This window comes from Homarus americanus, unplaced genomic scaffold, assembly GCF_018991925.1.
Source record: "Homarus americanus isolate GMGI-L3 unplaced genomic scaffold, GMGI_Hamer_2.0 scaffold59495, whole genome shotgun sequence".
NCBI classification, from domain to species: domain Eukaryota; kingdom Metazoa; phylum Arthropoda; class Malacostraca; order Decapoda; family Nephropidae; genus Homarus; species Homarus americanus.
Genome location: NW_024732415.1, coordinates 596,625 through 624,565, shown reverse-complemented (window position 1 = coordinate 624,565; position 27,941 = coordinate 596,625). Strand labels below are relative to the sequence as shown.

At 36.0% G+C, this 27,941-nt stretch overlaps 2 protein-coding genes across 9 annotated transcripts; one reads left to right on the top strand and one right to left on the bottom strand.

The window, feature by feature from the left end:
- Nucleotides 1–479: 479 nt before the first annotated feature.
- LOC121868532 (galactosylgalactosylxylosylprotein 3-beta-glucuronosyltransferase S-like) lies at nt 480–20,915 on the bottom strand. 8 transcript variants are annotated; one of them, XM_042369222.1, is made up of 10 exons: nt 20,778–20,915; nt 18,568–18,631; nt 14,684–14,806; nt 14,384–14,443; nt 13,261–13,356; nt 12,019–12,202; nt 11,597–11,859; nt 11,397–11,495; nt 10,010–10,198; nt 480–1,296 (listed from the first exon to the last, which is right to left on the bottom strand). In XM_042369222.1, exons 2-10 carry the CDS (start codon nt 18,580–18,582, stop codon nt 1,285–1,287), a joined length of 1,041 nt encoding a protein of 346 aa, XP_042225156.1. In that variant the 5' UTR covers nt 18,583–18,631; nt 20,778–20,915; the 3' UTR covers nt 480–1,284. The 8 variants fall into 8 exon arrangements, with proteins under 8 accessions (XP_042225156.1, XP_042225153.1, XP_042225154.1 ...); XM_042369219.1 differs by lacking the exon at nt 480–1,296 and having other exon boundaries at nt 9,608–10,198; XM_042369220.1 differs by lacking the exon at nt 480–1,296 and having other exon boundaries at nt 9,608–10,198; nt 12,019–12,199.
- Nucleotides 20,916–21,063: 148 nt separating this feature from the next.
- On the top strand, nt 21,064–27,812 carry LOC121868531. Its single transcript, XM_042369217.1, has 5 exons — nt 21,064–21,296; nt 22,206–22,447; nt 22,848–22,940; nt 23,428–23,613; nt 25,525–27,812. Exons 1-5 carry the CDS (start codon nt 21,227–21,229, stop codon nt 26,992–26,994), a joined length of 2,061 nt encoding a protein of 686 aa, XP_042225151.1. The 5' UTR covers nt 21,064–21,226; the 3' UTR covers nt 26,995–27,812.
- Nucleotides 27,813–27,941: the final 129 nt, after the last annotated feature.

Genomic DNA, 27,941 nt, shown 5'->3' with positions numbered 1-27,941 from the left:
AGTTTGGGTGGGATAAGACGGAGATAGGTGAAGTCTGCTTATGGTAACTTTGTTCTAATCATATTGGTGAGATCACCAACAATAACACATGGGCATATCCAGGAATTTTCTTGGTGTGTGTGTGTGTGTGTGTGTGTAGGGGGGGGGGCATGGGAAGAGGCAGTGGTCATGTGCGTGTTTGTGATCATTAATTTCACAGCGATTACATTACTACACTAACCTAACCCGACCCGACCCGACCTACCCTTATCTAAACTAATCTAACCTAGTATTGTTATGTGGAGAATTTGCACATAATTCTCACAAATACGAGACTGCTTTACATGTGTTGTAGTAGTTAGTGACATATATTGCATTTACATTTGAGTGTTTTGGGTGAAATGAATATTATATACACGTAACCATTTCCTACAGTTGTTATGAGAGTCAAAATACTTAAATTTTAGAAAAGAGGTTAACTTAATGTCTCTCAAGGAAAGTCTGTGAACTCAGGGTTTAATTGTAAGTACTGTACAGTGCTAATATCTACTGTGTATGTTGACAATGAACTGAATTTCTAGGACTATAGTGGTAAAGCAAGAAAATAAACAAGAAGGTCTTATAAGAAAGGCATTCACATACCTTTGTCCATCCCTCAAAACACTATTCAAAAGTGAGGTGCTTCCCTGTCTGGAGTACTGTCACCCTGTCTGGTCCCTGAGATATGCTGGAGACTGTCCATTGATTGAAGATGTTCAAAAGAAGGTCCAAAAAGTTAACAGACCAATCAGTGGTGAAGAGGACAAAGTAAAGACAAGATAAGTAAAGCTGTGAGTACCATCCAATTGAGGTGGGATGATATGTCTTTGCTCCAGGAAGCACAGAACACCTACCAAATCTCTCTAAGGCCTGAAGGGAAGAGAGATGATTTATCCCCACAATGTTTATGTATAAATATTTACCTGTACTGAATAACTACTGTATCATAATTATCTTCAGGTGTACACCGGGGGTTTAATTAACATTGATACAGTGAGAACACATGGTTAAGGTGGAAAAATTTACATTATCTACACAAAACTAAATAGTAAAAATGTTCTTCTTGTAAATTTCAATATGGAAAATGCCCACCTGTTAAAATCTCAAAACATCAATCTTCTCATTTAGTTATTAACACTAAAAGACTTGAAAAAGAGGATCTGGACGTTGATATACGTAAACAGCACAGGAAAATAATAGATGATTGCTGGAGGGTCCTACACCTGTGTGGGTATCCTTTCACATCATGACTCCAAGTTATGACCATCATGGCTCACACTGCCAAAGAAATAAGGGAGAAGGTTAACATTTGTTCAAACAGGAAAAGGAAAAATTTACAGAAATTTAAGTCAAGAATAGTTTTAAATACTCTACTACTGTACTACAATATGCCAACTATAACCTGTACTGTGTTAGATTGATATACTTGACCTCTCTGTGTGATTGTGGAATAACTACTCAAGAAGATAACATTAGAAAAAGATATCCTTATTTTGCATCAGTGAGAGAGACATTATTATTTCTGGTAAACATGTGTCCAGTTGCCTGTACTTATATACCTGGTACAGTGGCTGGCATGCTTTGTGAGATGTGACAACTCTGTAGGAATGCTTATCTAGTATCCTTAGTCTGGCTACTGTTGCGAGGTTCCTTAGGGCCATTCCGGGAGTTTTAATATGACATAAACAAACACAGAGTTGTCACATCTCACAAAACGTGCCAGCCACTGTACCAGATATAACCGCAGGTGACTGTACATATACATTTGATTTTCTAAACGATTCTACGTAAGGGCAAATAATTCTGACAGACCATTCAGTTCTGTATTTATCACTGAGGTTAATAGTATCAGAATATAGCTCACAGGTTCCTGGGCCACTTTGAGAGATCCAACACTACATCAGAGGTGTTCCCAAGAAAACTAACTTACCAACACCAGCACATAAAATTCAATTATTTTTGCGACCATTGTGATTTTTTTACCTACTCAAATCTGAATACAATATCAAGGAACACTATATCTTTAACAAACTTTACTGGTAGAAGTTTTACATGTAAGTACAGTATAAAAATATATATCTCAAAGGTATATTACAAGGACACAGTCATATACAAACCATTTATTTCTCATGAGTTACAAAGAATAAAGTTATACGAGGTCAATTGGAAAATATGACATAACAGCCTAATCAAGTACCAACTGATAACAAAAAATGAGTATATGTTTTCGGTAGTTGTCCTCATCCATACTAATGAAGGCGTAATGGATAATTTTCACCGATTAAAAAAACAACATCAGATGGTTACAGGAACCTCTTTAGGACAACATTCATTTATTAGTTATGTTTCACGTTTAAACATCTACTACAAATGAATGTGAATGAACACTATCTACACACAGGTAAAGAATGATAGAAAGATGAAGGGTAAGAAATATTCTATAAGGACATACATAAAGAATGAATTATACATAAACATTTCAGGATACATATTACAGGTAGTTGTAGATCATTTGATGTAATAAGTAGAAAGCAAGAGATACTCTTATACATACATATTTAATCAATCTTACACATATACATTAATACACACATACACAACAAGATGGCCTGATTATCTGCTCACAAATGAAAGCACAGAGTAACACCAAACCTACACACTCAACAACCACACACACACACACAGTGGTTTGAAATATTCTTAAAACGAACTTTCTTTTATTATATTCAAAATAATTAACATGTAACCAAAGTATTTTCTTCATTCATCGCTCATTTCCTTATTGTAGTGTTCACCTTAGCAATGGGTAACTGATTTAATATCTTATGTTTGTTTTTTGAATGGAATAGTTACAGTCTCTTCCTAATGTCTGTAGTGGAGAGGAGAGCAGAGTAATGCTTGATACAGTGGACTACAGTACAGTCTCTACTCGACTTACGATGGGGTTCAGTCCCGACGACCAGGTCATAAGCCGAAAAGGCAAAAATAATACATAGAAATTCTAAAATGGGTGTCTCTTTTTCTTCTCAGCACCACGAGAACTCTCACTTTTACGCTTGCCAGCCATTTTAAAGGGAATTACAAACGAAAATTTTGTCAGTACACAGAACGATTACTAACGTCGGAACTCGAAAATACATGTGAAAAATATTTTATACGACCATGGCCGTCGTATGTCCGGGTTGTCGTAAGTCGAGGAGACTTATGCTTGATGCAGTGCACTACAGTAATGCTTGATGCAGTGCACTACAGTAATGCTTGATACAGTGCACTACAGTAATGCTTGATATAGTGCACTACAGTAATGCTTGATATAGTGCATTACAGTGCATGTTCGCTACAGTGAAGTACTAAATGACTCATATTACAGTAATGACTAGTTTTCAATCATTAAATATAAATATATAATGTACGTCATCATTAATTTATCGATATTCAAGGATAAGATTTAAATTACTTTATACAAATCCTAATACAGTACTTATTCTTTTATATAGATGTACAAATATGATGATTTTTTAAGCCTTTAGTTTCATGTTTTATTTATTTTTCAACTCTGATCTTTATGAAGAATTATCACTATTGTATTGACTTGGTATGAATCAAATTTAATGCATTTATATAACAGACAGGATAATAATAGAGGAAAATACATAATACTATATCATGTATATAGTCTGCATCATACAGTTTCTGCCATGTATCATACAGTAATAGTGGTGTAGTTAAGGGGGTAAATCATAAGAGTCTTAGCACTACACTTTACTCCTTTTTTTTGTCTCTTCCTTGCACCAATATTTTTCCTTCTAATTTATACATGTAAAGTCCTTTTTCATAATAACAAAAGGTAACTGATTAACCCATTGAGTTGTGAAATGTTAAATTATTGTCCTTAAAGGGTTAAATCATCACCATAAAAGGGTTAAATTATCATCAAAGGGTTAAATCACTGTCGACAGTGTTGAACCATCATCATCAAAGGGTTAAATCATTTTTTGTCAAAGGGTTAAATCGTCATCATAAAAGGGTTAAATCACTGTCATCAAAGAGTTAAGAGCAGAACATATCCTTACAGTCCATTCATATACAGCACAGGATCCATAAAACTACACACCCAGACCTTAAATTCATCCTTGTACATAATAAAAACATTCCTATCTTGCTATGAGTATCAGAAACATAGAAACACTACAATATATACAAAATTCTTAACCTTCCTTTACACAAGTTCCATTGAGTTTGAAACCAGCTAATCTAGATAAGACTCAGAAGCATTTTAATGTTTAATGTATCTGGATATCATCATCACCGCCATCATTGCTTTGTGGCCATTTTCCACATTTAGGAGATTTGGTCTTTGGGAAAATAACTTTACAGCATTTAAAATATAACAAGATCTTCTAAAGCATACCGGTATGTATGGCCATCAAGTATACTGTATAATAAGTAACGTTCTCATCAATGGATGGAATGTTACCTATAAAAAGTAACAATCCGGTCAGCAAGTGAATGGAATGTTACCTACAGAAGTATGGCCATCAAGCATAAGTAACATTCTGGTCAGGAACTGGATGAAATGCTACCTACAATCACAATGAGATGAGATTGTGTGAAGGAGGGAGTGATAACTGATAAACTCGTACAATATACAATAAAATACTCATTCATAAATAAAAATCTACCGTAAACAATTGAGATATTAAGACTAAGGTGAAACCTCCATCTAATAAACTATATTGAGGGTCCAAGAGACATGAAACCCCTCATCTAATGGATTATATGGAGAGAAGTGCAATATATGAAGGTTTCACTGTACAAACAAAATATATCATGGCCATATCTAAGAATAGGTAGGTCAACAATACTGAAAACAATATAGATCTGAAAACAAAAATAATCTTCTAAAAGGAATTTGTAAAACATCAACAATAAAAACATAATGAGTTTGTGTTTTTATATTGTAGCTGGGATAAAATTTGACCCTGTTTTTATTCCCACAAGAGTATGTAACCAGAAAGAAATTAGTGATGGATAGGCTTTTAGTTTCTTTTTAAGTGCCTTTATGAAACACACTTATCCATCAATACAGCTGTTATAGTGTTAATCCATATTCTTACACACAAAATCATCACTGAAATATTTGAAAGATCCGCAATAAAAATCCTCCTTACAAAGCACACCGTATTTTTTTTTATTCGGGAACCCTAAAATAATTACCAGAGAGTAATTTCGGGAAGTGCGATGAACAGGCTCCTAATAATCGGTCGCAAGAAAGTCCGATCATATCCTCGTGAAGACTATCAATGTAAAATCCAAATATCAATACAAAATATAAGCTATAGGATGAACAACTAAATCCCAACACGATAATTTCCTTCCTAATCTATCAGTACCAACATAAGAAGGGAGGAAACTGCAGCGGGCAACATTCAAGTTTATTTCATCTTAAGGTGGAAATTTGAGCACCATGGAGTCTACTGGCCTATATCTCTCTATAAATGTCTTCAATCAACAGTTAAATTACCTAAGGACCTGACCTGACTTAGAGGGTGAAATAACTAAACTGTACAGTACTCATAATCAAGATCTGGGAGAAACATCTCACGCCCCATTGCTACATCTGGGACCCTTAATTAGCCGCCCTCTCTCAATTCCTAATATCTTCTTCCCCTTAAGATATTCCAGTTAATTGATCTGTTTTTATTAGCTTGAAAGCCACTTCAATATTGCCTTAATATCCGCTATACTGCACTGCCAATGCCCTTGTGTACGGGCTGCCCTCTGAGCTGAATAAAAGGAACTCACTTTTCTGGCTGCAAAAGAAACAATAATACATGTATTTCTTTCTCCATTAAAAATTCTTTTAAATATTTTTCAAGTTGATATATTTCGTATTATTATTTGTTTACTTAAAAGGAAGCATTGTTGGTATTGTGAGAGAGGGAAACATTTACTAGCACCTTATGAACACCTCCCTCCAGGGCTTTGGTCTCAGTATACAGCCATCTGACTCCTACACCTGTATACTGCATAATAACTAAGAGTACTGTACTGTATAAGAATATACAGTATATTCCAAAACAAATATATGGAGGGAAATACTACAGAATAAGATTCATATATTAATCTCATACGTTACATAACGGACATAAAAGAAATTCATCAATAACATAAACGTTAACATTTAAATAACGATACCTGATAGAATAAGCATAACCTTAGTACATATCATATATATTCTTGATTTAAAAACACAGTCAAAAGTAGTATTAACATTAGGTGATCTTGACTCAAGGGCCAATATGATAAGAGATAAAATAGTGAAAAGCTTTACAACGCTTCATCATAAGAGCCTTCGCGGTGAAGGATTCTCAAGCAACATTTATTGGTATAGACGAGGACAATGCAGTATTTATCGTCATTTGCAGTGAAGCTAAGATCAGGCATGTGCTCACTATGCCATCTAGTAACCAACTGTGTAACTAATCACTTGCTTACTTACACCCATCTTGAGCAGATACTCCTGTGCCTCATTTGCTTGACTGGTGACTTGAAGTTTTTACACAGTTCGTACAAGATTGGTAATCTTGTTTTAAAATAAGGATTTGTTGGACTAATTGGGTGTTTGAAGATCAGAAAATGGGTGAATGAAGGTGAATGACAGTACAGTAACACAATGGTCATATAAATCTATGGCACTATTTCCATAAAAGCTAAAAACACCGAGCTAAGACACACACATACTCACCCACCTACACACAGACACTAACATTCAAAGACTCATGTGAGAGAATTCCATAAAAAAATGAAGATATTACAATGGAAAAAGAGAGTTAATTGTCAGTCATCGCGCTCTAGAGTGGATACAAGAGTCATATGTTAGGTCACGGTCAAAAGTTCACTCCCCGCCGTGAAACTGAGTCAAGGGAATGAGTCTCCGAACTTAACTTATCCTGACTGTCATCTAGTGTGGTTGTGGCATTTTATCTCATTAGGGTTTCAACACTGCTTCAGTGTGGGAAGGAGTGAACCATTGACCCTGTGTGTACCTCTCTTACTACACCACACAGAAAAAGTAAATAAATAAGAAAGAAATCATCACTGAACATGTGATTTACCCACTACCTAGAAGGACTTGAGTAAATTGCTGAAATTATAACGTGTCTATAAACCCAGGATTCTAATATTTTATCCACATCCCCCTCTTACAAACACACGCACACACACCTGCAACACTATTTCCAACAGCTTCAGAGTATTCAATAAGATTCATAAATGGTTTTACTATTAAGTTAAGGAAGCAAAATACCTGTAGTTAGTACCTCTCTGGTAATGAAAGGGAGTTGGCTGTTGCAGGGGTGATGGGGAGGGTAACAGGAAGACTATGATATTTCTTGTGAAGTAAAAATTATACATTTCTGTTTCCCTCATTCTTACTACCTGTACAGGATGGTCAGAATAAAGAGGAGCTAAGTACAGTAGATAAGTGATTTAAATAAGACAAAATATTCATTTCATGCCTAACACTCTGTAAATTAAGATTATCACAAGAAATTAATTCTTTTCTACTAATGATGTTTTAAGAGTGGCTGCATCTCTGTGAAGTCTGTAATGCCTCTGCTATTCAATGATGGGAATCAGGTTCAATAAGGTTTTGTGATTAAAACAAGGTGGCACATACCCGTATATAAGACCTTGAAAACATGAAATTAATTATCCCAAATCTCTGGATAATAGTCAAGGGGTTTATGTTGAGTAATCAAAAAACAGAATTTTATGAACAATTCAAAATCAAAAGTTTGCCCAAAATACCCAGCCAATATTGTCTCCGTTCATAACACTTAGATGGCACTCTTTCCATCAATGTATGAAGGCACCGTCTTATTGCAACAAGATTGCAGGTGAACCGTTGATGATATGAACAGACACATAATGCTGGTTAGGGATTTTTTGGCAAACTTTTGATCTTGATTATCTTTGAATCTCTTGAGCTGTATCTGATTATTCAGGATATGACAAAAGGGTGGAAGGCTCAAGTGTTTGATGAGCGAGAGTCTTGGTCTGATAATTTGAGACTAATACATTTTAATAATTTGGAATTGGGAAGGACGCTGATTCAACAATGAAGGTGAACGATCTAATTCAGTTCTTAGATAGAACTCTTAAACCTCAGGAGTTTAACGCAACGGTGTAACTAACTTTAATACGCGCTTAAAGACCTTAGTTGTTGAAGCGCAGGTAATAACATTATACCAACAAACGACTTCAAAATCAAACGATGCCCAGTACTTAAAGACGCCTTACATTCCGAGCTTTTCACTATTATTGGATAAAAAAAAAAAATCTCTCTCTAAGAACAGTCAAACTTCCCACATGGTCTGGGGCTTATGGTACATGGAAGAACCTTGCCAGCCCTAAATTCTTAAAGTTTCTTCAATAATACTTCTTCATTAATGCCAGATGTCTTCTCGGTTAAGAGATCATCAAGATTTTCAATGTACGTGATACTCAAACTACTTGACTCATATATTTAGACTAAATATATTCGAGCTCATGTTGTTTTTACCATAGGCAGTAAATAATTTCAATCCAGGTATAAAATAAGACAGCCCATATGTCCGTTGAATAGGTCAGCTCGGACACTGGTTAGCTTAAGATATGGTTAGGTTAGGTTAGGTTAGGTTTGATTTGGTTTGGTTAGACATTTCGAGAATATATGACATTTTCTAAGTAGATATAATGGAAGTTCACAAAATGGACATAAACCGTAACATACATACCTTACCCTGACACACACAAGTACCAAATTTACCCCCACTTGTCGACTGTTTGAAAAATGGTTAAAATACAGAGCAAAAGACAACCGGTGTAATGAAGAAAATGAGAAAATAATAAATACCCAAAACAGCCCTTCTTCTTGGGGGGGGGGAGAAGAGCAATAAATTCAGGTGTTAAGAGAAGCTGAAAATGACCAATCTAACTCCAGACCTTAACAGCAAGTACTGATGTTATGTGTTCAATAATATCTAAGATGTTGAAATCTTAAGTAGATTATTTAATTCCACAATATATTATAAGAAAAATATAAGCTTTTTTGGTGGCCATATATCTGGAGAGAGAGAGAATCACAAAACATTTACACTGATGTGGATGTCAGCTTTACCTTAATAAATGCTTGTGTTTATTACAGTGAGTTCTGCTATAACGCGTGTTTTGATAACGTGAATTTGCTCTAACGCGATTTATGAATTAGGAACGATATTTGTATAACGCGAACGCTTGTTTGCTATAACGCGATTTTTGCTTACTATTTCTCCAATTTTGTGGTATTAATTGTGAATATGGTAAAGAAGAATATCTCCAAGAAGCGTTCTGGTGATAGAATTCCCGGTGATGATCGTAAAAGAAAGGATATAACACTTGAAGAGAAGCTCGATGTTATCAACCTCAAAATCACCCTTCTCTCCCATCAAGTAAAGTGTTACATTTACTGTATGATTTCATTATTAGATATGAATGTAACATTTATTTAGACTGTGCTATCCTTTGTGCTAGGCTAACTACTAAATTTTTTCGATTTCGAGTAATCTGCACCTAACCCTATTTTCTCCATAAGCCCTGTTATTTCTATTACGCGATTTTCTATAACACGATATTTTACAAGAACACAATTATCGCGTTATAGCAGAACTACCTGTACTCCTGTTTTGATTTTCATTTGCAACATATTTTTGGCAATTCAATGAGATCATCAGTATAGAAAGACCTTATTTTTTTCTTTAAATACAATACTACAATATGAGAAGAGACGTTAATAAACCCTACAATAAAAAATACATTACTGTATCAATAGAACTACAGTACTTATCGCTGATCTACCCCGGCAATACAATACTACTACAGACGACTACTGTAACTCTCTTTCAACTGTACAATATAACAGGTGAAGCTACTTAATCATCCCCAGGTGTCTCATGTTATCAGCCAGCACCTTGATATTGTCGTTCTGGTGGGTTTCCATGTTCAGGGTCCGTATAGGGTTCTTGGCCGTGCGGGTGTGCCAGACCAGGATGTTCGTGCACCTGTCTGCTTTTACCTCGATGTTGCTTATGCTCAGATTCAGAGACTTGAGAAAACCATCTTCCTCATGTCCAGCTATGTAAGGCATCGTTACTTTCCTCTGTAAAAAAAAAAAATAAATAAAAAAATAAAAAAAAAAATAAAAAAATAAAAAAAAAAAAAATATATACAGTACTTTCATATTATAAACTGAAATGATATGTTACATGGTTTGATTAAGAATCACTAATTAAGGAATATTATCATGATATTTACTCAGATATATGAAATCATTTGTAAGATAGAAATTCTCTCCCTCTCACACGAACAATGGATGGAACAGGTAGTGCAACGTAGATACAGTACAGGTATCCTCGTTATGTGAATGGGTAGGTTAGGTTAGGTTAGGTTAGCATAGGTTCCTTGGAAAGCAATCATCAAGTGTATATTTGTGTATCGAATAACACAACATAAAGGGAAAATAAAGTTTGATTCCCCAATGACAAGAAAACCATTATCATACAGTACTGTACCGTACCTTAAAAACTAAATTGGTTCACAAACAACAACAAAAAAAACTACTTAACTACTTTAAATTATTTCCAAATTAATGTAAGTTATTTCCTGACTATTGTATGGAAATTGGGGACACCATACTATCAGGTACTCCACAAAAGCATGCCTGGCTGTAAGGCGGTGAGGGTGACAAGACGGAAACAGCAGAAGTGTGATGATAATGGTCGTCCTTTAAGGGTGAATGAGTGGTAACCTGTGCACTCTCAGACTTCTTTTCTAAACCATCAATGTTTGGCCAACACAAGCAGCATAAATCTTCAGCTCTGGTGACTGAACTGCATAAAGTTACTATCAGTTAAATATTGTTAGGTTAGGTTTTAGGCTTGAGTGTTTGGGTTGAAATATTTTGGACTAGAATGCATATCAGTTTTTAACAAGAGTATTCTATAGGGAAATGAATTCCACTTAATAAAAATTCAATACACAAACATTTTCTCCAATACACAGGTCACTTGTTAGGTAAGATCTCACTGTACAAAGTATTTATAATGACAAAGAACATGAATGAAATAGTAGGTAAGACAACACACAAACTTCTCATTTTTCCTTACGGACAGTGAAGTGTAATCCTATTGCAAGCCCAAAGAATACATGTGACTTTCCTATGACCTCTTTAAGTTACCCCGCATGCAAAAGGCTTAAAATCCACCCTAGATGAACTCTTAATTGTAATAAGTTATAAAGCAGTTAGTGTTTCCCCTTCAAGGATAAACAAACAATAATATTACATTATTAATAGTCACCTGTTTCTTCATATAACCAACTCCAACAGCAAATCCAGCCATGTCTACCTGGAACTTTCTGCCAGCTGGCCACCCATCGTAAAACCCAACCACCTTTCCCTAAATAGAAATAGAAATCTCACATCTTGGTTTATCATTTATTTAAGCTATACCATATATCAAGATCACAGAGGCCAGATATACAAAGTCATAGGGTTTACCTCCTTGACTATAGGTGAACTGACAGTGTACTCTCCAATCAGCCCAACAGGCCACATTGAAACTGTTTTCGTTGATCTCATTTCTTCAAATAGTCTGATGTCCACGGCATTATCGTCGTCCAGGAAGAAGAGGACGCCCGTGTTCTCGCCATTCGCTTGCACCCACTGCAAGGCGGCTCTACGGTTGGAGACGCCACGCGGGACAAATTTCTCCCTCCGGTATATTTCTGGCATTGGTGTGGCCAAGTGCGTGTAGGGAAGACCTGTTAATAGTAATGACTAAATGAATTTATAATACCATTAGTTACAAATTCTGGAGAGGAAAGGCTTATAGCTTTAGCCAAAATGGATAATATATCACTTTAACCAACCTATAGGGAGATTGTAAGTGACATGTGAAGCAGGTGCAAAGGGTGTGTTACCTAATCTCTTGAGAAGACTAGTGATGGGAGCTGAGCAAGTTGCACTGTCTTCTGCTACAATCCAGTGTATCCTCTGTACCATAGTTAGAGTCTGACCCAGTCTAGTTAGTTCTGCCACCATCTCTGGTCTTTTATATGTAGGAGTCACTACATATATTACAGGAGAACTCTCATTTTCTGCCTGCTAAAGAAAGGTTTGTCAAACATGTATCACTATGTTAAAATGGAGGCAAACAAAGTACAAGAACATTAAGGAGAGTACACAATGAAGTACAGTACTTGCTACTTGCAATATATCATCGTCATCCTATGTGCCTGGACAAAAACAGATCAAAATCCTCCTTAGAGAAATAGTAGTAGGATGACACTGTTAAAACCCACAGTGCTTCCCCTCCCTCCCTCCCTCCCCACTGGATAAGAGAAGTCTAGTAACCATAAGTACACATTCCACACTACTCACAGTTCACACTCCACAGTAAAGGGGACAAATAGAGTACAGTATAACAACCAGGAAAATATAGCAGTGATATTGAATACAAAATGCAATACAGTGTGTGCAATAATAACAGGATCTAAAATTCAAACAACAACAACTAACACCATCTCTTCAACAATCAAAAGAAATGAGCATAAAAAATTAAAAATATTTTAAGCAAGTAATGAAATACATAACCAGAAATCAGTGAACCAGCACAAAGGCATAATTTACTTTACTTTAACCTCAAACAACTGCAAGGAACAACCCTCATTTTAAGGTCGTATTTCCACACTTGCTGATCTTTAGCAGCTTCTCTTGTCAGATTCTTATCTATGAGGTGAATATTCGTGTACAGGCACTGTTTATGTTCCAGTGTGAACCTGAAAGATGATTTTTACTACATCAATACCTATCTACTTATCTCTCTCTCTGTCTGTGTACTTATCTATCGTCATCACACTAATCTCTTTTTCATTTCTGTTTTCCTCCATTGTCAACCTTGTTTAATACAGTTCCTAAAGACCTACTGTACATACATACATGCATACATACATACATTACATACATACATACATAAGTTATAATCTTCACCATTCTGACAATCCAAAATGGAGACTACAGTATGTTCCTACATGCCTTTCTTCTGAACATAACCATATTCCTGGAAATAATCATCATTACACTGAAAGATATCACATGAATTCCATTAGGATAACATATTTTTTTTTTGCTAATGATGACAATTGTAAAACGTAACAACTTACCACGAGGTTGGGATTTTGCTTCGCCAGACCTGAGCAGAATTTCCGCACCTCTGGATGTGTGGGTTCACCAGGGACTCTGCCCAACATGTGTACAGCCTGCAATGACAATTTAGTGTTATAATTTATGATTTTCCTGTGAATTACATATATTCCTCCATTAACCTCTTCACTATGAGGACATCACTTGTAATATCTTATTTGGCTGAAACCAGACAATTTTATTCAGCTCAGAGGCGGCCCCGTATACAAAGGGTTAATGTATAATACTATATATGCATTCAAAACACAGAGCAATAGTATACTTTATGAATTTATTTTTTTACAAAGGATTATTCACTCAGAAATCTATTTGTTCATCAGTCTAAGTAAATATAAGTTATCCCAGTAACTGTTGAGAAAAATATTAATCTCAGGGAAATAAGATTGGATGAACAAACACACACTCAAGTGATGCCTACAGTACATGACAGCTAAGGCATATTGTATTACTGAAAATAATAATATGTTCTTCATGCACAAAATCTTCAACATTCTTAGTAGGCAATTTTAATAGTTAAGAAATAAGAAGACAAAATAAAAGTTTCATTAACGTGGCATTATCAACCACAATCCACAGTTAATGTACCACTCACAGGCAACACGAGAAATGTGGTGAGGAGATATTTGAGTTAAACACACACACACACACAACTGTAGCTGTGAGATAAAAAATATATATGGTAAATAAATAAATAAAAAATATGAACTCAACACACGTGGATTGGACCTGGAAAATGTAAGGGCAGTGAGGCCCCGACTAATGACAAGACAATGCAACTAAGTTGATAGTCCATTCTGGTTTGTATGACAGCAAAGGAAACACAGGGTCAGAGACGACTTTACTCCTGGTGTTTTGTCACAGAGTAATGAACACAAGGAGTACACCGTGCATTTATAAAGAGGATCCCGTGACTGTGTTCCTCCCCCTTTGGTCCATTCTCTATCACCCATAACCACACGGTGTACCTCTTACGCTCATTCCTTTGAAAAATTCCTTAATGATGAAACACCAGGAGTCAGGTAGTCTCTGTGTTAACCTTTCCTGCCATACAACCATCTGTCCAAATGAATACGTATTACTCACTCTTCGTTTTCGCAGTGCCAACTCAAATTCTGTTGGACCTTGAGTTCTCACCACTCTCTCCTATGAATATTAAATCATAAGCAATACCTGCCAAGTAATGATTGTCAGAAAATTTTCCATCAATTTCAATACACATTCTTTCGTATATATGAAGTAGAAAGACACATGCATTAGTTTCTTAAGCATATCAACAATGGAACAAATTTTTCCATCCCTTAAATCCTTCCTTCACTAAACCCAAAGATAGTACAGGGAGTCTGTTCAACAACCAATAACATGGTTGAACAAAAGATGCCTCACCTGTGTTAGGATGATATAAACAAAGGAGCCCAGTAAGAAGACCGCCATGATAACTCGCTGCCTTCGGCTCATCGCAAATTTATGGAAGTACTGCGGTGTGTGTTCCTTCCACCACTGCCACGACTGTTTATTCCAAAAACTTAGGCATCACACACAATTTATCACCATGTTGATAGATCACATAAATCACCTATAATGTACAGTAGCTAAAACAACTATCTGTGCACACTTTGTGGGAAACAATATGTGACCATGGATGATAAACTTTGGTATATGAGGGCTGTCACTAGTCACATGTAAAATTTTGGAGCATAACGACCCCCACCTGCACAGATGGGTATTTTAGCTACTGTACATGAAATATTTAAACATAATAAACTTTGAATCACAAAAAATTATGAGGGAAAAGACAGGAAAAATGTAACTTGTATTATATATTTTACTGTTTATCCAACTCAAAGTAAAAATTAAGTTTATACAAGATGTGAAAGCCATTTATGAAATGACTTAGAGTAAAAGTTTGAGAAAAATTACCTTAAAAATATTTTGTATTCATTTACAGGGGCTCATCAGGTATTGTGCAGTGTGGCAGCCCTGTGTTTGTTTACTCCCAATAATCTACATACTATGGAATTAAAGTAAAACCGTACTAAAACATATATCTCAATGTAATGATTTGTAGAATGTTTACATGATGATGAGCCTCAGTAAACACACTAGTGCAGGGGACTGTACATTGAAATTATTGTGTATGTAGAACTGCATTCCAGAATTCAATACTAATTATTTCCATTCTATAATTTTTCTCTCAAATGGTGCAGGGATACTTGTGTCAAGAGCAACATACACTCCCACCATTTGCTCTTATTCACTATACATGCTGTGGCGGTCAATACCTTCTTCATAGAGCGAGGATGTGTGTGTATGTCCTTTTCTCAATCTTTCAACCCCTCTGTCCAAAAATGTTAAGATTTTCAGAAACACAGAAGCACACACTGTACAAACATTTTTCCCAATACTCCCAGTAAATTATTCTGATTGCTGTAAAAGATGTGTTCTGCCTCCCTTCTGTAACAATGACTAAGTTCTAGCTTTCACAGTAACTCAGTACAGTACACAATAAGGACGAGATTAACAACCCCAAATTGAAGTCATTTCCTGCCAAGATAGTGAAGATAATTAACAGGATGCTTCTCTCATGACTGGTTTAGTTTACTGCTGGGTGAAAATAAAACTCATGAAATGCTAATGTAATGTAATGTAATGTATCCAAATAAAAACTGATTCTGTTACCACTTAATGTCTTTCTTATAATTTCCACCATTTATCAGCTTAGTAGTTGGTCGAGTAGTCAGACTGTTCTGTTCTCTCATCCAACCCAGGATTCAGCTTGAGAGGCAAACAAGCTTACCCCTGTACTGTGCCACCAATACCCCTAGATGTATTCTATTGTGATAAGCTATTAATATGGCCATTACAGAAACAGTAGCTTTGTAGCTTTCTATGTGAGACAATGAAAGATTTCAATAATATATTCTCTAACAAATGGAACTATGAGGTCAGGGGTCAAAAGTACGAGGAAAAAGCTTGCTGTGTGGTAAAGACAAAATCAAAATGGAGAAGACAGTAGACGGATATTGAGTAAAATGTACCTAATGACCCTAAACACTTAAAAGTCAAAAAAAAAAAAAAAAAATGTGATGAATGAAATCTTAGGAGAATATGCAAGGCACTAATATCCCATACTACTGAAATTAATCCCTGAATGCGAAACAACACCTAAATTTTCACAATAAAACTCCCGGGTTGGTCTGGCTAATTTTTTTTTTTGGGTAGGTTAACTTAGGTCAAGTTAGTTTGAGCTAAGTTAGGTTAGGTCAAGTTGGTTTATGTTTGGGTTAAATAAGCTTAGGTTAAAATTGGACAGGTTCCTGGTTTGGGGACATAAAACAGAGATAGTCTTTCAAGTTCCTGAAAGTAAATGACAATAAAACACACAGACAAGCAGATATGGACCCATAAAGACACACAAGCATGGAGCACCCCCAGATCCCCACACACATTGTCTATCACATTAGCATTAAGCATTTACAAAAGTGACATTGCTTTATTAATTTTTTTTTATGATAATCATCAATATGTATTACAATCACTATAAGTAGTAACTATGACAATTATCAATACAATACAGTATCATCATATACTGTACAGTAAGTGAATAGGTACAGTACTCAAAATTACAAATACAGGTTGAAGATTCTTTATCCAAAAGACTTGGGCCCAGTTATGTTCTAGTTTTCCTATATTTTCGCTTTTGTAATACTTGACTCACTGACTTTACAAAAGTCTACTATACAGACCCAGACCCAAGCTAAATAAACGACTGATGTAATTTTTCTACTTGCTTCACTGCTTCTCATTGATCATATTTGCGATATTTTTACAGTAAACATAATTTTCCTGAGGTAGTTTTCAATACTTCAATGTTTTAGTAATGTCTGGTTTGATCTACCTCTGTAACACTGTAGAAAAAACATTGAGTAAATTTTGACGATGACTATTTTCTCATCCACTAACACCACCCCTTCTCATCATCACACGCGTCAATTGCTGTTTTTTCGTATTTATAAACTTTGGATCATTTTTAAATATCATAAGTAAAAAAAAAAATTGCAGTGGCCAAGAGTGAGGACAGAAGTTTGTGGGATACATTTGCAGTCAGTTCAGATGACAGCCACAACCAGCTGCTCTGCGATTTCACCTGCATCTTCCTAGGTACACAGTAGTAGAGCATCTTATTGCACCAGGAATATGTTTTATTTCAATCTTGTTTATAGCTGTGAGTTTAAAATATAGAAGGGTGGGGGGGTAGGGGGGTTCAGACTCATCCCGTGATATAAAATAACGGTGAAAATGTAATCCCCAGTTTTATCAATCTTATCGGGTTTCAGAATTTCAACTTGTATTGTACTGAACTATAAAACTCAAAACTTAAAAAAAAAAAGTCCAACTGAAGTGAAAGTTATAACTGAAAAGGTCACGTGAAAATTTATCAGTTGAGAAAAAGTTCCAAGTGTAGTGAAACAAACTACAGGTAGTTCTGCTATAACGTGATAATTGTGTTCGTGTAAAATATTGTGTTATAGAAAATCGCGTAATAGAAATAACAGGGCTTATGGAGAAAATAGGGTTAGGTGCAGATTACTCGAAATCGAAAAAATTTAGAGTTGGCCTAACACAAAGGATAGCACAGTCTAAATAAATGTTACATTCATATCTAATAATGAAATCATACAGTAAATGTAACACTTTACTTGATGGGGGAGAAGGGTGATTTTGAGGTTGATAAAATCGAGCTTCTCTTCAAGTGTTATATCCTTTCTTTTACGATCATCACTGGGAATTCTATCACCAGAACGCTTCTTGTTGATATTCTTCTTTACTATATTCACAGTTAATATACCACAAAATTGGAGAAATAGTAAGCAAAAATCGCGTTATAGCAAACAAGCGTTCGCGTTATACAAATATCGTTCCTAATTCATAAATCGCGTTAGAGCAAATTCGCGTTATCAAAACACGCGTTATAGCAGAACTCACTGTATACTATAGGGTAAAATACAACATGTGCATGAATAAAGAATGTGTGAGTGGTAGTGAAAGTGTTCCAATACTATGGCATACAATTCAACATCAAATCAATGCACTAACTTTGATGAATACAAGAATTTTCACGAATGTATAAACTCCCGTGGATACAATGTATAAAACCCAATGAAAAAAAAAAAAAAAAAAACCTGATCCCATTGTGGCATTATACTGCGGCCATTGCTGGAACACATTCACTCACCAGTGTATAAATGTGTTAAAACAAAAAGCAATACTTTATCTGTCGCCATCTTTGTCTTTATTTGGATTCTTAAAACTCCGTGTTCATAACAGGTAAAACTGAAAAAAAGAAGAAAACTATGAAAAAAACGTTGGTTCATTAATCACATCTATAAGGTATAAACAATATTCTAAACACAACACCTGATATAAGAATTAAGTTATGAATTTTATAACTCATTAATTTATAACTACGATAGAATAAGGAAACAATCTATAACCTCAGATGAACTCCTGCAGAAACTTAAAATAAATATTATACAGTAACTACTATCTAGTCTATCACACACACAATGATTCACTAACATGACTGAACAAATCAATTCACAGTAGTTTAATAGCTGTTAGAGCGGTTGGCTAGTCTATCCAGTGTTAGTCAGGACACTGGGGTCTAGGAAACCTGTCATGCTTGATAGTGAGTCACACTGGATAACACCCTCCTCACGTGTGTCTGGGCCAAGCAGGACTTAAACCTTGAGAAATTTGTGAGATACACCTATTACTGCTGTACTGTATATAAATCACTGTCTGTCTGTCATCCACATCTACTGTTTTGAAGGCAGAACTGAAATTTGACAGGAAGATGCAAATGCACCTCGCAAGCACCTTTAAGTGAGGGAAGTGTAGGAATTTGGGGTTCTGGGAAGGGGGGGGGGGGTCAAAACGAGTGATTTGTGGTAGAAGCAAATTCCAAAATTGTCTGAATCGCAACAAGAACACATTACACAACAGAAATTCTGTTATTTATGAAAAAAAAAATAGTAGAAATAATAGTTCTATCGATTGTGTGTTCTGAATTCCCGGTACTCTGTACTTGATAACTTATACAATATAACCAAACTAAACCTTACCTAACCCCCCTAGCCAGGGGCTGCGCCGCCGGACCTCCGGTGGCCCTAGCATGGGGGCTTTGCCCCCGCTCCCCAAGACACTATGTAATAACCCAGAGTCGCGTGGTCAGCCTCCACGAGACTATAAATAGCCGTTACAGTACTTGTGCGACCCAAGTACGAACACAGAACACACACAATTTGAGAAACAGCGTAGGGGCAACAGGTGCTCTGATTTTATTCTTTTTTTAAAATTCAATAACTTCCTTATTATCAATTTGTGATTGAAGTGCAATATAAGAAAATTATCATAGAAAAACAGTTCTATCGATTTAGTGTAGGAAATTTCCAGAATTCTGTGGTTACTGTTTACTGCAATATTTACATGTAAAGTTGACTATTTGCTCTAATGAGGAAATATGAAGGCTTTAAAAATAAGTAAGAAAGCATTTATAACTAATTGAGAGTTTTTATTAGATGGCTGACTAACCAGGGCAACTGTCCTTAAATATTGCTAGTTAAAAACACAATAATTTTAACTCAAAATCATTCACTTAATTTAAAGTATTGTATATACATAGTATAAAGGACAGAAGGGTGAATTTTTCTTTATGCACCGGTTTTTCTCTTGCTGTTATTAATATGTATTTCTTAATGTTTAGACAATTCTAAGAAATCTGAGTTAATAGATCAAGTGTATGTACCTAATCTAATCTAATCTAATCTAATCTAATCTAATCTAACCTAACCTAACACAACACAACTCAGATTAAATTAAGTTTACCAATTTCTTTTTACTTTATGATACCAAATAATAATCGAGAAGTGATTCACAGCCCAAATTAAGCTTGTACGACCATCATTTGACTTCATTGCGGCTACATTTGGGTAATTAGTCGGACCGGTGCAACCCTGTTAGGTTAGATGATTCGTTAGATCCAGCCCCCAGCTTTAGGTTATATTGGGTTAATTAGGTTAGGTTTTGTTAGATTAGGTTTTGTGTTAGGTTAGATGATTCGTTTTTGGTTTCTCCACCACACAAAAAGCCCTAATTTCCCAGGCTTCCCCCCTATTATTATGGGGGAGGAATATAAAAAAAATAGTTAATTCCGCCGGTAATGAATATCAATTCGTTAGAAACTCACCAAATATCACCGGAAAAACATTGTTAATATCCAAACAGAGACCGGTGCATGAGTAACAACTGACCGAGAGAAGAACATTTATTCAACTAAGATTTATATTAGCATGGTGATGTTAGGGGCGTAAATAACAACAATGGCTGGTGGTACAGAAAACCTCCACCAAAACTTTACCTCAATATACATATACAATATATTATACATATCTGTGTAAATATAGCAATAGTGACTTACAATTAATAATGTAGATATACCGTAGACCAACTCTGAGGCCCAGGTAAGAGGTGAGAGGCGAGGGACTTCATATACACCTCCTGGCCATGGTGCTTGTGACAGCCTCTTCAACAATTAATCCAGATATACCAATTTGTCTTGTAATATTTCGTTATCTCTTCTTTTCTGTCTTATTTTAGTATACGTGGTGATTATATGTAGGTGTACTAGGATGATTACAGGTGATATTTATCCACGAAAAGCGAGTGGGTTGTTTAACTGTCCCCAACTACTGATGGTGATTGGTCGGTTAACTTCAGCAGCAGGGAGGACGTTTTCTTTTAAATTAATACCATACATACTGTAGTCAAGACTCATTTAAGATTTTATTTTTACTTTTTAATTAAACAATGTAATTAATCACCCCGGATAACTTATTGGGAGTGATAATTGTCTTTGAGAACTTGAAGATGGAGGATCAGATCATGGACTGGCTTTATGAACATGGTATCAAACATGAATTTAATAACTTGTGTAATAGTAAGTATAGTTAATGGGGTTATATTATGCAGAGTGGTAATAGGATGAACTTGTATTTAATGGATATGTGATGATGATTTTCTATAAAGTTGTTATTTAGTGTTGTTGGTTATTATTCCACCAACTCCAGCTTAGGGTAGGTTAGGTTATTTTAATTTATGGTCAGGTTAGAGTATTGAGTATGAAAAAACAAAATTATGCTTAAATTATATGCTAGTGTTTGTGTGATAATTATCATATTCTTAATTATATTCTTTGTAGTAATGACTATTGATACAGGTTATATGCAGGTAATTAATTTAAGGTGAAGTAATACTGTACCAGTAATAGTACAATCAAGGTAATATTTTACAACACTGACTCATGGTAACCAGCAACTTTAATTTGTCCTCTTCACTATTGGAATAATTGGAACTCTTAATGCTTTTGGTCGTTATTTATCTGGTCACGGACTTTTATTTCCGCCTTTTTCCGGCATTTGCCTCGTCGGTTGAAGCTGATGACGATGATCATAGATAACTGAATTGAATCACTTGCAAACCTAACTTAACCCAACTAAACTAACCTAACCCATCGTAACCCAACCCAACCCAACCTATCTTATTTCACCTTAAGAATCTCCACCCTAACACTAACTAAACATTACCTAACCTGACCCAACCTAACCTAACCCCCAAGTAACATTAGGGTGTTTAATCAAGTGAAATAAGCTAGGGTGGCTAATCTTCATCTGATCTTATATTTCTTTGGTGGTGTTCTCCGAGGTAGGTTGACATGAAGGATCTTTAACCCCTTCACTATGGGGACACCACTTTTTAAGATTTTATTTGGCTAACACTGGACAGTTTTATGTATTTGTGTATTTAAAAATTCATAATGCTAATATATATATTTTTTTTTTTTTTTTAGAGATTGAGGCAGATTTTCAGGATAGGAAGAGATTCCCAAGTATTCCACAAGCATCCTTTCTTTTGCTGCTAAGACATCTTCAGATTATCCTCTTCACCCTCACCACCACCAAAGTAATGAAGACATTTTATCTTGAGGAGATTATAGAAGTGTTGGAAGAGGTCTTGAAATTAAACAAGCTACACCGATCAACTGAGTTCCATACTTCTGTTATTAGATTATATATAACAGCCAAATTACTGGTAAGTTTATATTTTTTCACATCTAACTCCCCTTCATTACAGGGACACCACTTTTAATATTTTATTTTGCTTACGCGAGATGGTTTTATTCAGCTCAGAGGCGACCCCATACACAAGGGGTTAACACAATGAATACATAGCAGTTAGTAGACCCTCTTTTGATAGCAATACTCTTTATTATGTCCCCAGGAGATAAAACCAGTTCTCGAAGCAGCCATTTATCCATATTGATGCTCACTTTTGTGGGCCCAAATGGTTCATGGAACCAGGTACTGTACAGGGAACTTTATGTGTGTGACTGTGCCTACTTATTGAGGTTTTCCCTTGGTATCTTATTGCATATTGAGGTTTAATAGTATGTGAGTTTATATTGATGAGTTTTTCCTTCCTTTTCTCTTAGTTGGTTGACGATGAAGAGTTACAACCTGACAGTGTGCAGCGGCATCTGACGTATTCGAGTTGGGACGATGTGAAACAACGATTGAACTATCAGGTGACTAAGACAGGGTATATATATATATTCTACTGCTAGTTAACCTCTTCAATACATCATGGAAAGTGACCATAAAACATTGATGATGATGGATGGCAGCTTCCTTTTTGATATTATGTTGGATTAAGTCACTTACCTATAATTACTGTACACTGACATAATTTTACCATTGAATACAGTAGTTATGGTGAGTCTTGGTGTATAATGTTGATAAAGAACCACTAACTATGTCATACCACAAGATGGTCTTTTTCGGTGTATATAAGTCATTCATGAAAACCCACAATGCATTTATATTTACTTGTGCTGTATGCCGGGCAAATAGATATCTACTTTAATTCATACTGATAATTTATTCAGCATACATCATGTTTATTTAGAATTATGATAAGTTATTTGATTATCATATAGTGCTTCAAATTGCATGATTGTATTTACTGTAAAGTTTATTGATGGTACAGCTAACTTTACACTGTTGTTCCCTCAGGATGATAAATACAAGTTCGATCACGCCGAACTCTTGATTATTGCTCTTTGTGCCGTCGAGCAAAGAGATTCCCCCAAGCACTTGAATCAAGGTATTCATGATGATGCAGAGGAGTTCCTTCGTAGTCAACTCCCTTGGGTAAAGGATATGTTGATGCGAGAGCTTCCTCCCACGGCGCTGCACAAGGTGAGAGGAGGAAGATGTTTTTACACATGTTCCCATTTTCACTTGACCTTTGCCTGATTTCATTTTATAATCCCTTAACCCCTTGTGTATGGGTGTCTGTCTGAGCTGGATAAAATTGTCTTGTGTTAGTCAAATAAACTATTAAAAATGGCATCCCTGAAGTGAAGGAGTTACGGGTGTTATGTGCAATGAAAGGGTAAATGTGTGTGTGTATATTATAGTGTATAGTGTATTGTACAGTACTGTACTGTACAAGAAGAGGCTTGAGTAATTATCTAACATATCAAAAGACAGTGAGTTCTCATGAGATAATTATGCGGTACTATATACTTTCTGAATTACAGAATAACATATTTTATTTGCATGAGTCACCACTTTAAATGACTCTCATTCCTCCACCAGACAAGTATTCTGATTGGCTGTCTGCTTTTATTGTCAAGGCTAGCACATCAAGTTTTGTGGTGAAATATCTGCCACTGTTACATTCAGAAACAAGGACATGTAGAAACAATTATTTTGAAATGCATGAAAATATAGAGCATAAAATCTTTAATGAGCATTGAAGGTAAAAATATTAGAGGTGTGTGTTGTCTCATCAATAAGAATTACTGTACATAATTATCTGATCTCTCTAGTTCTGTAGTTATTGTTTTATATCTTTGCTTTATCCCCTTTGTCCTCACCCCCCCCTTCCCAACATACCAACTGCAGTACCCTTATAACCTCCCTTTCTCATCCTAATCTCTGGTCTCTTCCTTACTTTATTTACCCAATGGCCATGCTGAGTGAAGGAGACCTGTGTAAGGTCCCTCTGTTGAAAATTTAGTCAAGGGTTATTTTAAAGTTGGGTGCTGTTCTTGATTCCACAGTTTGGGCTGGTAGTAAGTTCCATAGGTCAACCACCCTGTGTGAGGATGTATTTCCTTATGTTCGTTCTGCATAACTTGACGAGCTTGTAGTTATATCCTCATGCGTTGGTGGTGTGTGACATCACAAAGAAATGATCTGGGGTCAGGTTTCCCATCCCTTTCAAGATTTAGAGTGTTTCAATGAGATCTGTCATATTGAATCCTGTATGAAGGGTTGTTAGTCTGCTTGGATAATGAAGTTGACTTAGTTCTGGAATCATCTTAGTTGCTCTGGGTTGCACCATTTTCTGGGCATGTTAGGTCTTTCTGGAGGTAGGGTTTCCGTGCCTGTATATAGTAAACCAGACTGTGATGTAGGTAAGATTTATATAGTTGAGGGAGAATTTTCATATCTTTGTATTCGAAGGTACGTTTCATTATTCTTAAATCTCAGTTTGCTTTTCTCACTGCTGCCCCCACTTGTTGTGCTGCCTTCGGTGAATGATCTATCACAATGCCTAGATCTTTCTCCTTATTGACAGTATCTAGGAAAGTATTATTAACTGAATAATGTAGTTGTGATTAGTGTTGTTGTGTCTGACATGTTCACACCATCTCAGAAAACCTGTCTTTAATCTTTTTACCTCTCTATTTCCTATCCTCTTTCTCCTTAAGCCATACCAAATCTACCTCACACATCATCATCCCTTCCATTCTATAAGCACGAGATGCACTTGAATTTTCAATCACTGTGGCTCACCCAAGTCCATCTTTCACTGCCATGTATCAATTTAGAAATAAAAAGGGACAAGCAGAGGAAAGAGTAAATGCCACAGGATGGAGCCATTGCATAAAAAAGGCTACATGAACGTTGAGATAACTGTCAATGGCAAATAACCGAGCAAGAGTGATCACAAACCATTGAAGATGGAGCAGTTACTATGTTGATGCTTCCACTTGTGACGGAGTCTGGTAGATAGGGTGCAGTACAGTACAGTACAGTAACACGACAGGTAGAAGATTATACCAATACTGTACTAATTCACTAAAATTTTTCTTTCAGTTGATAAATGCAAAAGATTTGCAAGAAATGCTTCCCATACCAGACATTGTGGACTTTAAAATTCTCTTAAGTAATTTCGGCAATAATGTACCAGTAAGCGAAAGTGACTTAATAAAGATAGTGGAAACACTTGTGATAGACAAAAGTAAGTATTTAGGACAATTGGTACAGGTAGATGATGTGAAAGAAGGGTCAACTACCGGTAATGCAAACGGCAACAAAGAAGAGAATAGTCATAAGGACTCGGTAATGGCCGAGCCCAAATTAAAGACTCGGGGAAAAAATAGAGCCACGTCACAGTTGCTAGATAAAGTGAGTGTTCCAAGCCAGAAGAGAAATATTTCCCCAGCACACACAAGCAAAAAGGATTCTCGTGACTTGGATTGTGAAGAAATAAGTGAAGCCGCGGTTGATTCGCAGAGATGTAAGGACGGACAGACGGGTCATTTAGATAGAAGCCATCCATTTAATAGTGAGACCAGTTTATTTATATTGAAGCCAGGTCAGTCCCAATCGTTTACTTATAAACCACAAGAGCCAAATACTTCTCAGAGCTTAGACCTCTCACAAAATATTGACTCGGAAAGTTCCTCAAGTGAAAACTGTCTGGAAACAGCTGTGCTACTTTCACCAGATTTTGAAACTTGTGAATGCAGAGAGAGTCGGTTACAAAATTTTATTACAGCTACAGAGTGTAACAGTGATGAAGACACTCCACGTTTGTATTTAAGCTGTTCTTCACCGGAGTTGCAGTTGATACCCAAACCTCAAGATAACCTCCCCAAAAAAACCCACAATAAGAAATTTGAAGATAAAATAGAGAGTTTGTGTCAGGGGAATACGGAAGAAAAGTCTGGAAATAATGTAGTTAGTAAGAAACCACCACAACAGGCTGTAAGTTCTCAAAAGACTGAAATTATTGAAATTACAAGCAGTGACTCTTCTCTAAGGTATTCTCCAAATGTAAACAATGAATCCTCCTCACCCACTTCCACAATTATTTTGTCCACAACACAAGACATAATTTCCACAACTGACAAAAGTAAAAAAACATCTGCAAGAAGAAGTAGCAAACACAAGCGCTTACGTTCAACTAGAATTAAAGAAGCTGTTAACGAAAGTCACAGCAGTAAAAGTTCGTTATCTTCTGGCCAAGATGAGATCCCAGGCAGGAAAAGAACCAGGGCAGTTCTTAAAAGTTTTGAAGAACAAATTAAAAAGAAAAGGGCACGATTGTCTTGTGATTATGATGACTTTGCATCTTCGACCAAATCAAGAGTTAAGGCTCAAGGAAAAAAACAAAAATCTACCGGAAAAAGACGATCTATAAGGTTGCAGAAGATGAACGTCTCCGAAGAAGATTTAGAAAGCGTGTTATCATCAAAACTTTCTACAATTAAGGTTAGTTCCTCTAATTCTGATGAGGACGAGGCATTCTTCACGCCATTGAACAGCCCGGAACCAAGGTGACCTATTCACATACAGTAACGACCTTTGCCAAAGGGACTTAACAGTTTTGAGCGCAGGAAATACTTGCCAGATGGACCTTGTTGAATAATATTTTTGATGTATTCAGACAACCAAAATAAACACTCAGGCTGTGACAAAGGTGCCAGGTTATATACAGGCTGTGACAAAGGTGCCAGGGTATATACAGGCTGTGACAAAGGTACCAGGGTATATTTTTATAGTCAAACTTTTACAGTCAGTCCTCCTCTTTTTACAGTTCCATTTGTATAGTCCAGTAATTATTGCCGTTTATATCCTTTACAAAGTCTGCTTTCACTCGTAAATGCTTCGGCTTGGTTGCCTCCATTGATGAAGTACTGTATTCAACTCTTAACTGACCGTAGCGACTGACATTATTGTAAATTAATTAACCCTTGTTTGTGGTACACCGTCGTTTATGTGGGTGACGATGTTAATAACTTTATCCTTATTTTCCTCTATTTTATACCTGTACAGCGATACTAATTAAGTTATATAAAATAAATGGATTCATAGGTAATGTGAGAAAATTGCCTCATAGATGAATATTTTAAATTTCTTTGAGTCTTTTGCTTCATGAATCTTGGTGGTTCACTGTTTGGGATCATTGTTGGTGTGTGGCTGCCCAGGTATGTTGAGTCACTTAGCCGGGAGCTACTCGTAAGTTTTTGTGCGTGTGGCAAGTCATTACCGTGTGGCTTATGTGTCGCCCTACCCCACTGCCAGCCTGTAACTAGGCCTATGAACTGTGTTGATAAACCATTGTTGTAAATTACTCAATATATGTATACATGTTTTAATTATTTTTTCATTATCATAGTGGAACCTGATGATAGTGTAAATCAGTTGAAAATATCTAACAGAAGTAACCAAGGAAACAGAATCTCTCGACTGATAATCTTCGACGACGACATAAAAAATAACTAGCC

What these genes read in the sequence shown, in the direction of transcription:
- LOC121868532 (XM_042369219.1), bottom strand. An exon ending in TTTATATCATCCTAACACAG is followed by an intron (nt 14,444 to 14,683) that starts GTGAGGCATCTT and finishes TAATATTCATAG; the next exon opens with GAGAGAGTGGTGAGAACTCA. An exon ending in AGCAAAATCCCAACCTCGTG is followed by an intron (nt 12,203 to 13,260) that starts GTAAGTTGTTAC and finishes ACCTTTCTTTAG; the next exon opens with CAGGCAGAAAATGAGAGTTC.
- LOC121868531 (XM_042369217.1), top strand. Translation starts at nt 21,227, where the DNA reads ATGGAGGATCAGATCATGGACTGGCTTTATGAACATGGTATCAAACAT. An exon ending in ATTTAATAACTTGTGTAATA is followed by an intron (nt 21,297 to 22,205) that starts GTAAGTATAGTT and finishes TTTTTTTTTTAG; the next exon opens with AGATTGAGGCAGATTTTCAG. An exon ending in ATATAACAGCCAAATTACTG is followed by an intron (nt 22,448 to 22,847) that starts GTAAGTTTATAT and finishes CTTTTCTCTTAG; the next exon opens with TTGGTTGACGATGAAGAGTT.